Here is a 14,135-nt window from a genome sequence, read left to right as displayed (position 1 = left end):
GTGTGTTTGGTGGGATTGGAAGGGAATCATCCACTATGAGCTGCTCAACTATGGCCAGACCCTCAACTCGGTTCTCTACTGTGAGCAGCTTCGCCGTTTGAAGCAGGCGATTGACCAGCAGCGGCCAGAAATGATCAATATGAATGATGTTGTTTTCCACCAGGACAACGCTCGGTCTCACACATCTTTGATGACCCGCCAGAAGCTACGGGAGCTCGGATGGGATGTCCTATTGCACCCACCGTATAGTCCGGACCTGGCTCCAAGTAATTATCATCTCTTCCGGTTCATGCAAAATGCTCTTGGTGATACTAAGTTGGCCTCAAAAGGGGCTTGCGAAAACTGGCTGTCTGAGTTTTTTGCAAATAAGGAGGGGAGGTTTTATAATGGAGGGATAATGAAGTTGCCTTCTAAATGGCAACAAGTTTGCGAACAAAACGACGCATATTTGACGCTATATGGTGAGCTATGTGATAGAAAACAAAGTTATAGTATCGTAGAAACACCAAAACTATGAGGTGATAGTCAATAGTTATGACTTGCCAGTAATAGTTTTTAGCCATAACATAGAGAAAATAATTTTATCGTGTGTACACTCTAGTACTATTCTTCATGTCATAGCTGCTACCTTTCAACTATTCCGTCATGACGGAACACATTTCATTTCTCAATTATAGTAGCTTTCAACACATTTCGGCTAATTCGTCACTTTTATTTCCATTTTTGGAAGAATATCGGGAGTGAGAATTGAGCTCGTGATTTCTGCGTGAGAGGTATGGATGTTACCACTTACGTCAGATCGCCTCCACATTGTGTGGCCTTGCGTTGTCCTGATGGAACACAACACATCTTCTGTTGGCCAATTCTGAACGTTTCTGGTCAATCGCTAGTTTCCAACGGTCCATTTGTTGACAGTAGAGATCATAATTTAGTGTATTGCACAGAAAAAAAAAATTAAAAAATTTAAACAAAAATTTAAAAAAAAAATTTTTTTTAAATAAATTAAATTACATGTATTTTACTGTTGCAATATTGACACCATAAACATCAAACACAATTTCATCGGCCTGGCTTGCATTTTCGCATTTATGGAATAAAAAATGTAAAATAAACCGAATTTTCTCTTTGTTGACCTCCATTGTTAATACCGTGTAACTCACAACTGAATGGAACGAACAAAAAACAACAAATTGTTTTTAGTGTGAAGTGCCACCTTTACAACGAGCCTGAACATGAAATTGTATGATCGATATTACGCGAGATATTGATCACTAAAGCCAGCCAACGAGAAAATAATGGATAACTTTTTCCCCAACCTAATATAAACATATCCAGTTAAAATCATGCATTAGGTGCACGAAAAAAGCGCGTTATAGGAGGGCTGTCGCAATTTCATCTCCGCGTTATATGGAAACCGCGTTCTGAGAGTACCGCGTTATAGGAGGGTTGACTGTGAATACCTAAAACATAAAAAAAAAACAGAACCCGTCTCAGGAGCTCCTGGGAGTAACAAGATGCCGACCAGCAAAGCTTAAATTATGATTTTTATTCTTATTGTCTTCTTTTTTCTTATGCTTTATCTGCTATTTTTACATGTAAAGCTACTTAACCACAAGTTTTTCACGAAGCCTAATCAATAATGTTTATAAGAATATAATGTTTGTTTATAAGTTATAAGTTTGTTCTTTTATTGCGATACTAGCTGACCCGGCAAACTTCGTCCCGCCCAAAATTGGTTTTTCGTTATTAATACCTTACATTCACATTTTCTTACTATGAGCAACTATGGGTCCAATCGCAGAACTATTCATTGATTGATCTTCTATTCGAATTCGTTGAATTTACTTTTACTATAATATTGATTGTACCCTAAAACCTCAATATTCCCAATTTGGTTTCATTTGCTTGATTAATTCTCGAGTAATGCATAAATTTGTGTTTCTTTGTATGGCAGCCAACCACACCCCCCCTCAAAGAGGGGGGGAGGGGTGGAGAGTCTGACCATCATAGAAACATGCACCCTAAAACCTCAATATGTCAAGTTTTGTTTCATTTGTATGGCAAAAAACCCCTTAGAGAGGGGGGTGGAGTGTCTAATCATCATAGAAACATTTATTGCACCCTAAAACCTTCACATGCCTAATTTGGTTTCATTTGCTTGATTGATTCTCGAGTAATGCAGAAATTTGTTTTTCATTTGTATGGCAGCCCCCCCCCCCTTAGAGAGGGGGGTGGAGAGTCTAACCACCATAGAAACATTTATTGCACCCTGAAACCTCAATATGCCTAATTTGGTTTCATTTGCTTGATTGATTCTCGAGTAATGCAGAAATTTGTGTTTCATTCGTATGGCAGCCCCCCCTTAGAGAGGGGGGAGGGGTCTCAAACTATCACGAAAACCTTCGCCGGCCCCAAAACCTCTACATACCAATTTTCATGTTGATCGGTTCAGTAGTTTCCGAGTCCATAAAAATCAGACAGACAGACAGAAATCCATTTTTATATACAGGGTTTTCCAACTTTAAATTCCGAAAGTAAATTGAAATAAAACACACCTAGAATTCGAATTTCGATGAAACTTTCATTTCAAATTAAAGTTTGGTTTATGCCATTATATGTGAAATACAACATCATTCAAATGTCCACCTAGGGCTTCCTCGCACACCTTGATCCGGAACAGGCAATTTTCGATGACTTTTCGGCACATATGGGGCGGTATCTCGGTCATAACTTCACGAATGTTGTCTTTCAAATGTTCAAGAGTTTGCGGAGAGTTGGCATAGACACGGTCTTTCGCATAACCCCACAAAAAAAGTCTAGCGGGTTCAAATCGCATGATCTGGGCGGCCAATTGGCATCACCAAAACGCGAAATTATGCGTCCCTCAAATTTCGTTCGCAATATGGCCATGTTCGGTCGTGTTGTGTGGCACGTGGCGCCGTCCTGCTGAAACCACATGTCATCCGTATCCTTATCTTCAATTTGTGGCAGAAAAAAAATCGGTTAACATGCGGCCATAGCGCTCACCATTCACAGTTCAATACAGTTCACAAATACGGCCCGATGACTCCACCAGACCATAATGCGCACCAAACAGTAACTGTTGTTCGTTTCTCCCAATCGACGTATGCCCGACGCATTCCATGGTCACCACGCTCTAATTTTTGTACTAGTTGGACTTTATAGTCAAGTCCAAATGCAAAATTCGCCACAATGATGTGTTTGACAAGCCCAATTGCTGAGCACGCCGTGGAATTGAAACATTCGGGTCATCCTCCACACTGGCAGCAACAGCAGCAATATTTTCGGCCGAACGCACATTACGATGATGCACAGGTTTCACAATATCCGCTACGGATCCAGTTTGTTCGAATTTACGCACTACATTAGCGATTGTGTGCTCTGTAGGCCGTCCATGACGACCAAAATCCGTCCGTAATGCTCGAAAAACATTTGCTGGTTTTTCATCATTTTTATAGTATAATTTAACAAAATTAACACGTTGTGCGATGCTAAAACGATCCATATTGTAAAATGGCAGACATTCAACTAACGATATGACGCTTTGGTTGACAGCTATGTCAAACGGTTGTCAGCGCAGGGCTGTATACTTTCGGAAGCCCGAAATGGAAAACCCTGTATATAGATAAAAAAAATTCGCTTCAAAAAATGCATTTTTGAAATTTTTCATCTTCATTTCTCGATATTTTAGGTATAGTACTTGCTGCAGTCTTGAAATTTTGAACTTTTTTTAGTTAAAGTGTAGGAAATTTAGAAAAAAAAACAGACCGGTGACAGTGATGAAATGAAATGAAACGTACGTGGGAAAAATCTTGTTTTATATATAAAGATGGACTGTTTCTTTTAAGGTAGAATGTGCGCCACGTGACCTATCGTTCTTTTGTATATAATATTCGATTGCTTCTCTCAATATTTCGGCTAGTATCTAGACCATTTAGTCCAACAATAAAATACCAGTATGTTTTATGCGTAGATTGATTGATTCTTTGTTTTAGGAGGCTTTAAACTTTGCAGTTCATTCGCCTCTATTTTGCGTTGTTCAAGTGTCAAACGATTCTTATAAAATTTTCTGAACCACGGAAATCTTAATGCTATAGTGTTGGGTAGGTTCTAAATCAGATGGATGACGCAAGTGATATAGATGATAAAAAAAACAAGTAATTTTTAATTGAAAAAATTGTTTCTTGGCTGTTGAGACTTGGGTGGTTGATCTCTTTGCGAAAACAATGTTTCTATAGACTTTTCGAATGTTTTGATGGCATCTTCGATTACTTCAAATTTCAAATCACCAACATTTAAGTGGTCATTTACGTTTTAATAATCAACTACAAGCGCGTCATGTACTTCTAGTTTCGAACAGGGTTGGGATGAATGATCTTTAGCGTAAAGTTGTTTTATGAATCTCGATATGCCTGTCAAAACAGAACTAGTATATGTCGTACTTATTGTCGAAACTATAATTTGATTTGTAACCATTTACAGCTAGTCGTATGATCACAGAACATCAGTAAGAAATATATCTTTCCAATTCAGACGCCACTAGAATGTACGATTCCGAAAAGATCCTGTTCAACTTGTAACGCACGCTGTATCATGAGGCAAGCGTGGGGGTCTCCGTAGCCACATTGGTTACGCGTTCGCTTAGTAAGCGATCGATCGTGAGTTCAAAACTCAGGGCCCCCATTGACCATATTTGTGTTGTTACAGAACAACTACGTCCACGCAACAATCATCAGCGATGGAGATCGATCCACGGTCGAAATAAGATCGATTCATCCATACAACTGCTCTGCTCTGCAGAAATATCGGGCTGCTGTTCTATAAATAACTCAACAATGGATCAACGACTGTCTCCGCTGTCCAGTCTTAACTGTGGATAATGGAAGAACAGATAGAAAACTCTTTCGCCTAAATGGCTACTGTGTAAATATGTACCATTTGCAACGGTATAGAAGGGAATACTCTAACGCCGAAAAATGGCAACTGTGTAATGTGCTAATTATAGATACGATAAATATGTGACATGTACACGATTAAAATTCGGCTCTGTTACAGCTAAAATGCTAATGAGCCTAAAATAAAAAAATAAAACAAAAGGGATAAAAAAAAATGAGGCAAGCGCCTCTCAGCATACATAAAAATGCATTGAAACGCCTGCTAAAATTTTATCATTCCAGCAGAGAAAGAAATAAATAAGACAAAAAAAATTACAAACGATGGCTGAACACACAAAAAAACACTCTTAGAACAGCCTAATTCGAAGCCAACGCACGTTTTGTGGCGTTTCGAGGTTCGTCGCTTGTTGCCAGCAAGGCCCCAAGCATTGCATGCAGTCGCCGCCAGTCGTGACTCCGAGACTCCATAGCACTCCGCAGCAGCAGTGAGAAGCAATCATTCGTAATTGAACTGTTGACTGGTGTGAACGCGTCTCTCGTTCGGTGTGCGGTGTGTCTGCTCTGTCTGCTCTGTGGTAAAAATTAAAATAAAACTGTGTAGTCGTTGTTTCAACAGGACCTCCTACTGTTTGGAAGAACCGACGAGGTGAAGTGCTCTGGAAGAAGGATCCTGCAGTGACTAAGTTTCGGAACCTGAATTTGCAGTAGTGTGCTTGGGAAACTTGGGTTTTGCGCTTTCGAACCGTCTGCATTTTGGATTTGGGTGTGGAAAATAATGAACCATTTTCAGTGCTGACTCTGGGGTGGAACGCTGAAAAGGTCATCATTTTCTGTGCGCTGAGGCCCCCTAAAGGTCTCGATATGTTGGATGCTCACATTATTCTCTTCTCGACTCTGCAGATAGTGATAGTGATCTAGTCACGGTGCAACGGTAACAGTGTGGGAGGTTTTCAGAAATTCCCAGCGAAGCTAGAGATCAACAGATAATTTTTTATAGTTGTTCAGTAGAGTGTACGGTGCGGTGTGGGCTGAGTTACAAACGGCAGTTTGCGATTTCGAAGATTCTCTACAGGAAGAAAGGAGGAAAAGCTGACACTTGGATAAGTGCTAAATAAATCAACACGCACGTAACAGCGTTGAATCAGTGAGGAACGGGTCGAGAGCTCCGGAGATTTACATTCAAGATGCATTTATCAAAAACGTGAGTGGCATATTAATCCTTTTTTTTACATTTTATTTAACCATTTCCTGGGCGATAGCAATGACTTCGCTAACTAACTGATACAAAATCAGGAAATAAGGCACTCGCACAAATGCATTTGCAGCCACTGGCCCCAATTGCGGCACCATATTTCGCGCACATTTCTAATCCTAATTTATTAACTGGAGCGCGTGGATTGGCGATACATTGGAAAACTATCACCAACTGACGACGACTTCGACGAATACGGCAGCAGCGAGGAGATATTTTTATCAGCGTCCAATCACGCCCCGTTCGATTTCAATAATCGATTATGCATCAGCGGTCATGGTGTTATACAAGATTTCGACGAAATTGGTGCAAAAGTGTAGCGGTGTTCAACTCGAACGCTATAATGGGCAAATCGGTGGCCAGCATTGGTGCTGAATATCTATTAGTCTTGATTTTGGGGTTCGCAAAAAGTGTTTGCTGAAAGGAGTTTTCAACTGTTTTTCTTTTTTGCACCGTAAATTGGAGTCGGTATGCGATATTTAAGTCGACAATAATTGTTGCGAAACGATAGAAACAACGTGTTATGCTTATTTCATTTCCAGTGCGATAATCTCTGACATCAGAAGTACTTACAGGATTGCACCGAGAGAAACTGAATGCAACCTTATTCATTAGTGAGCAAAAAAAAATATTCCCCAGTTTCGGTCCGTGAAGATCACGCCCATTGTTCACATGACCTTAAACTCAAGTTTGATTGATTGTACGAAAAAAAAAATCATCAGAAAAACACACCAAAATTGCACACCAAATGCGTTGAATATTCATGACTGTTTGTCACATTTAACCTGAATGTTTCAAAAATACCGGCTTCGCAATAGCTTTATTTTTACCCAAGTCATTCAATCCGCCTGTCGCCAAAGCGTCGGATCGCGAATACGGACATTCATTCGTGTTGCAGACTCACTTGCATGCCACCCCACCCACCAGCGTTTATAGCTCTGATGAAACATTCCTGTTTTGTCATCTTTGCTGCATCGGTGTTTTTTTTTTCAATAAGTACCGTTCTCTCGTGGGTCGATTATGACATACCCCACCATCCTTTCACATACTTGCAGTATGCGAGATCGTCAAGCGCCTCACCTCTAGCCTTGATCATCTAACCATGTAGATGTCCGTCGGATGACCTACCGGAAGGCTATCAATCTGGGCGTGTTACGTTGATTGGCAAATATGGATTGTGGATTTGTGAGACCGATAGTATTATTTGATTTCATTTGACCGATATAAAAATTGATGAGATTGACCTCAAAAATGAATCATTTGAACGGAACTAGCCGGATAATAAGTGCCAAGAATTAATCATTTTGTGTGAGCCGTATATTCAAGCGATTCTTAGTTATATTCCGACAGACTGTTAGCACTACACGATCATTGATCAACTTGCAATAGTTGATAGTAAGATAGCATCGAGTCATTTGAGCGTAACGGGTGTTGAATAAAAAATGAGAATTTTTTCAATCACATATAAAAAAAATTTTTTTTTCATCGATTTCAGTATTTTTTATTAATAACATAATGTATTTCCTTAAAAAAAATGTCAGTGAATGTTTGAGTAAGGGCCGTGGTCTGCTGTTCGACGCAACTTTGTCGCGATGCTCCCACAAGAACGTTGTACGGCACTTACGTCCATTTTCCGGATACAATTCCGGATTCTTGTAGTCAGTTGCTTCGTGTCCTTGGCTCTCCAATTGTTTTTATACACTAGGACACTGAGTGAGCCAAAGAAATCCTCTATTGGGCGGCACTGGGGCAAGTTTTTGGGTTACGATCTTTCGGCACGAACGGTATCTTTTTCTCCTCAAGATACGCCAGCGTCTTCTTGGCGTAATGGGAAGACGCCTTGTCCGGCCAGAAGACGTACTTCCCATCCGCGTGATGCTGGTTCAGGAATGGCAGCAGGATTTTACCGAGGCACTCTTCTCGATAGATTTGTTGGTTGATTGCCAGACCTTTTTTTCAAACTTGTGCTTGAACTTGTATTTCACTTCAGGCGGTGTGGATGACTTGTCGCTGGAGTAGTAATTATCATTTCCTGGAATATGCGTTTTGGACAGCGGAAAATAGCTTTCGTCGTCCAGAACGAAAGACGTCCCGCGGTATTTTTTGGTCATCCACCGACACTGTGATTTAACCGTCTCAATCTGCTCCTCCGTGTACTCCGGCGACGTCGTCTTCTTCCTGCAGACGATTCCTTCCATCTTGAGGGTCCGATGGATCAATACGTGGGAGCAGCCATATTTCCGACCGTCGTCACGCAGGCTGGTTGCGTCCTTGTTGTCAAACAGCTTCTTTAACGATGTCTTCCTCTGCTTCGTCATTATCGTCACCGGACGACATCTTCCGACCTTTCGCTCTACTTTCAGGGAACCCAGGATACGATATACCGTACTGACAGGTACATTTTCTTCCTTAAAATGTGCCACCGTGAACTTTTTTCCTTGCTGGAAATGCGTTTCGTAGAACCGTACAATGCGTTCGCGGAGCACGTGCTGTTTCGACGCCATCTTTGCTTTGACTAAATTCAAACCAAGGCGCTTATATCAATGTATAACAGGTGAAGCAACATCATCACTTCGATAAGAAGAGGATTACGGTTTGTGGAGCGGGGGTTGTTTGTTTTGTTATTGCTAGGATACGCCATTTTTTCATTTCCACATGCAAGAGTAGTGGAAATGAGAATGAAATTCTACAAAATCATCCCTTCTTTTTCACATCAATTCGCGAAAGCCGAACATAGTAGGCATTGTTCGAATAAGCGTCGTAGCAGTTTGTAGAGAACCGCCGGCAGCGTTCTGATGCTGTTTGTAAACAATATCGACAGCACTTCCAATATGGCTGAAAGTGCATTTCATATGATTGTTTCACCTGGTATATTTAGAGGCGCCTTGATTCAAATTAGCCTACCCAAACACGCCTACTGTTTCTAGGGAGCCCAAAGAGCAATTTTCTTGTAGAAAGAAAATTTTACGCTCTTTATTTGAGTTACTGAAAGGTATTGAAAAAATTCTCATTTTTTATTTAACACCCGTTATTCATGTTTTGGGAATGTACATATTATCATTGCAATGATAATACATTCAGCATAAGCCGGTCTTGGGTTTAAATCAAATAAACAATGTTCATAATCGACAGAAATGCTTCTTGGATTTTTTTTTGACAAATATGACCGAAGATTTTTGTGTGACTGAATCATTAACTTCACTTTGGAAAAATGAAGCCTTCCACACAGCTATCGAATATTCTATATTTATAGATAACACCCAAAAACCATTTGATTATGAATTCGAGGAAGCCTCTGATTAAACTAAAGCAAATTTCCAATCAATTAGGTGTAAGCTTAACTATATCAAGTGGCAGGATTTATTCAGAAGTGTGGAAAACATTGAAGTAGCAGTGACGACTTTTTACTCGATGATCAATAAAATTATAGAGGAGGAGATACCAACTAGACGAAAAAGGAGAAATATAAACACAAAGTATCCGAATTGGTTTAATCAAAACATAGAGAATATAAAAACTAAAATACAGAAGGCATATAAAATTCATAAGAAATACAAATCTGACGCTGACAATCTCGAAAAATATCTGAACATCTGCGAACAGCCCAACTCAACTGTTAAAATCGCTTTTGAAGATTACAACTTAAAAACAGAGTCGGACATAAAGTCTAACCCGAAAAGTTTCTTTCATTACATAAAACCAAAATTAAAAAGCAATTGTTTTCCATCACGCATGCACCTTGACAATACCGTGGGGAATGACTCAGAAAAAATTTGCAACCTCTTTGCAACATTTTTTCAAGAAGTTTATATTGAAACAGCTGAGGAGGACCGAGAACGTGACTTCTTTGCATTTCTTCCAGAATTTCCATGTGATGTTGGAGTCAGAAAACTCACTTACATTGAAATTTTTGACGCATTTAATAAGCTTGAAGTCTCAAAAGGGCCAGGTCCTGACGGAATTCCACCGGTTTTTATAAAAAAAAATTGACATCTGAATTAACTCATCCACTATTATTGCTTTTCAATAAGTCATTGTAGTCAGAAAGGTTCCCAAAAATATGGAAAAACTCTTTTCGTGTACCAATATTCAAATCCGCTAATAGATCCGATGTAAGAAATTATCATGGTGTAGCAATTATTTCTTGCATTCCAAAACTCTTTGAAGCCATAATAAACCAAAAACTTTTCCAACAACTAAAGACACAAATTACGAATAAGCAACACGGGTTTTTCAAAGGACGATCAACGCCAAAAAATTTGCTGGAATTTGTCACATTCACTTTGAATGCAATGGATAATGGTAATCAAGTTGAAGCTCTATACACTGACTTTAGTAAGGCTTTCGATCGTGTTGATATACCATTACTGCTTCTTAAACTTCAAAAAATAGGGATAGAAGTCAAGCTATTGAAATGGCTAGAATCATATTTGACTGACCGCACGCAAAGAGTAAGGTTTAATAGGAACATTTTAAAACCAATACTTGTTACATCCGGAGTTCCTCAAGGCTCTCATTTTGGGCCACTTTTGTTCATTCTATTTGTTAATGACGTTTGCGTTTCTCTTAACAGTGTTAAGGCACTTATCTACGCAATGATATGAAGCTGTATATGGAAAAAAAGAATGAAAAAGACTCCCAAACATTCCAAAATGAAGTTAACATAGTTTATAATTGGTGCACTAAGAGTTTATTACAGCTCAATGTTAGGAAATGCACTTTGATGACTTATACAAGAAGAAGAACACCATTGAACGATGGTGTTAAGCTGGGAAATCAACCCATCAATAGATGTCAATTCTCAATTCTCAGATCAATTCTCGAATACTGTAGTATTGTATGGTCCCCCTACATAACTTCACACGATGACAGAATTGAATCTGTACAAAAACAATTTCTATTATTTGCACTTCGTAAACTAGGCTGGTCTTCATACCATCTCCCTCCATATGAGACACGTTGCATGCTAATCATTATGAAAAGCTTAAAAGAACGTCGGAACTATGCCATGATTCTATTTATTATTGACATCATATCACAACAAGTGGACTCAGAAGAAATATTAGGAAACCTAAATTTTTACGCACCGATTAGGCACCGATGAGAAACCCTAACATTTTCTACATTGATTACGAAGAACGAATTATGCCTAATATAGTTCTATTAATCGTATGATGAGCCTCTGTAACGAACACAGTGAAATAATTAATGTAACCATGTCAAGGTCAATGCTCAAAGACTATTTGAATAGAATAAGATATAGTTAAATTTCACTGTAATATTTGGGCAGCATATTTAGTCTACGCTGGTTTGACGAAATAAATAAATAAATAAATAAATATTTTTTTTTATTATGTAACTTGTTAAAATTGTCTTTTGAATTGAACGGATAAATTATCCAGTCAGCTCTCTTTAGTTTTTTTTTTAGTTTTAAGTAGTATTAAGAATGCATTGGTCTACAATTTTGATTGATGACAATAAAAAAAACAAAACAAAAACAGGAATCGTGTAGCAGCTCCATATGGCACCAAATCAAACCTAAAACCGTTCGTGATGTTTTGCACCTAAATATTAATCAGCTCCCCGATTTGCGCATAAGCATCAAATAGAATCCTATGAGTACGAGGATATTTATCGCCCAAATTAGAATACGGATCAGAGCAAACCCAATAAAAAAAAAGATCGATGAAATTTTAAAACTAGTTGAGCAAAACTAGCATGCAATCATTAAAACACTTTTCATAGCTGCAGGAATTGCATTCAGAGCAAGCTAGGGTTACCATCTGTCCTGATTTTTGCAGGACATGTCCTGATTTTGAGATCTATTGGGGGCGTACTGATTTATTTTTCACAATCTAGCCTTTGCCCGGATTTTCATAAAAAAACCAATTTTGTTGCAGAATCAGAATTACTTTCATTGTTTTACGTTTTCGGGTATTTTTTTATTTAGGACCAAAGTTTTGTGAGCATATAAAGAGTACCGAACCGTCTCAAATTCCGAACACTTCATGTGTAAATGTAAATTTACTAAACTTGTATGTTATAAATAATTAAATAAAGAAAACACAGACATTCTATGAGGTATAGGCTTCATTTTGACATCATTTACAGGTATCGATACAGCCTATAATTTATAACATTAGACACTAGCTGACCCGGCAAACTTCGTCCCGCCCAAAATTTGTTTTTTGTTATGAACACCTTCAAACATTCACGTTTCCTTCTGATTAATTCTCGCGTAAAGCAGAAATTTGTGTTTCATTTGTATGGCAGCCCCTCCTAACAGAAAGGGGAGGAGTATCTAACCACCGTAGAAACATTTATTGCACCCTAAAACCTCTACATGCCAAATTTGGTTTCATTTGCTTGATTAATTCTCGAGTAATGTAGAAATTTGTGTTTCATTTGCATGGCAGCCCCCCCTTAGAGAGGCGAGAGGGGTCTCAAACTATCGCGAATTAAAATTAATATTGAAGTAGTGTTCGGAATATGAATCAAATTTCTACTCATGATTCAAATTCCTAACACTCCATTTTCAAATGAAAATTTACTGAACTTTAATGTTATAAATAATTGAATAATCCGAACCCTGAAATTCTTCGGGTTACGGCCTTCATTTTAACATCATTTACAGGTATACAGCCTATAATTTAAAATATTAAGAATTTTCACAAAAGTTGCGATATTTATCTTTTTGCTGATGATACTGTGTTATTCATTGCAGCTAAGAATGTATATGAGGCCGTTTTACACTTGAATGGAGATTTGCATTCTTTAAGTAGATGGTTGAAGTATAAGCAATTAAAATTGAACATAAGTAAAACTAAATATATGATAAACACGCGAAATCGAATAAATGAAAACGTCTCTATTGTAATTGATGATGAGACCGTTGATCGCGTTCGGGAGATTAAATATCTTGGCGTGATTATTGATGATAAACTTAAGTTCAATACTCACATTGACAATATCATCAAGAAAATTGCCAAAAAGTATGGAATTTTGTGTCGACTAAGAAACGATTTAACTATTTGCAGTAAAATACAGCTATACAAATCAATCATCTCTCCTCATCCGGATTTTTGCTGTTCCATTTTGTTCTTGGCCAATGAAACACAAATATCGAGATTACAGCGCTTGCAGAATAAAATAATGCTTTTGATTTTACAATGCAACAGGTTCACTTCCTCATATTTGATGCTGGACACTTTGCAATGATTGTCTGTGAAGCAAAGAATTGTTTATTTAACTATGGTGTTCATTTTTAAAGTAGCTAACGGTTTGCTGCCTCGATATTTGTGTGATCGAGTTGAAAGAGGAAGTGACTTTCATAGATATAATACTAGAAACGCGATTGAAATAAGAACACCACCTTTCTTAGCATGTGCTTCGCAAAATTTTCTATATTTTAAAGGAGTAAATGTTTTCAACTCGACGCCAACACATATTAAACATGCAACAACACTAGCGGAATTTAAGAGAAACTGTATCGACGCACGTTAAGGTTGTGTTTTCCTAACAACCGAAAGCTTTCTTTTCAATTTTTTTATTGCCAAATATTTTTGACTGACAACGTTTTATACGAACGGATATCTTAATGTGAACAGTTTTCTTGATATTTTTTATTGTTTTCAATATTTTCAACCTGACGAAGTTTTTTTGACACGGATTATATTGTTTATACAATTTTGAACAATTTTTGATTTATGTTATATTTTTTGTTTTCAATTTGTGTCTCTATCATGTCTGATCTTGGTGATGATGGACTATTTTTATTTTCTGTTGTTTTTGTTTTGTATTAGTTAAAAAAAATAAAAGAAGTCTACAAAAGTTTGAGCGCCGCGCGCTTTTAACAGATATAAAGGATATAAAGTAAAAGTTTTTTTAAGAGCCGGTCTAGGAATTTTTCGTGAATGAAAATTTCTCGACTTCTCGGGATGAAGATATCCATTGTCAATCCAAAACAA

At 38.0% G+C, this 14,135-nt stretch overlaps 1 protein-coding gene across 2 annotated transcripts in view; it reads left to right on the top strand.

Moving 5' to 3' along the window:
* Nucleotides 1-5,357: 5,357 nt before the first annotated feature.
* Nucleotides 5,358-14,135, top strand: part of LOC129762148 (uncharacterized) — a 64,553-nt gene continuing 55,775 nt past the window's right edge. Inside the window, exons 1-2 of one of the 2 annotated variants that reach the window (XM_055760142.1) lie at nt 5,358-5,491; nt 5,817-6,117. In XM_055760142.1, coding sequence (XP_055616117.1) covers nt 6,101-6,117 — 17 coding nt within the window. In that variant the 5' untranslated portion in view covers nt 5,358-5,491; nt 5,817-6,100. Of the gene's footprint in view, nt 5,563-5,816; nt 6,118-14,135 lie in introns of both variants that reach the window. The other variant, XM_055760143.1, reaches the window with a different exon arrangement.

This window comes from Toxorhynchites rutilus, chromosome 1 (assembly GCF_029784135.1).
Source record: "Toxorhynchites rutilus septentrionalis strain SRP chromosome 1, ASM2978413v1, whole genome shotgun sequence".
Classification (NCBI taxonomy): domain Eukaryota; kingdom Metazoa; phylum Arthropoda; class Insecta; order Diptera; family Culicidae; genus Toxorhynchites; species Toxorhynchites rutilus.
This window is presented reverse-complemented; position numbering and strand designations above follow the sequence as displayed.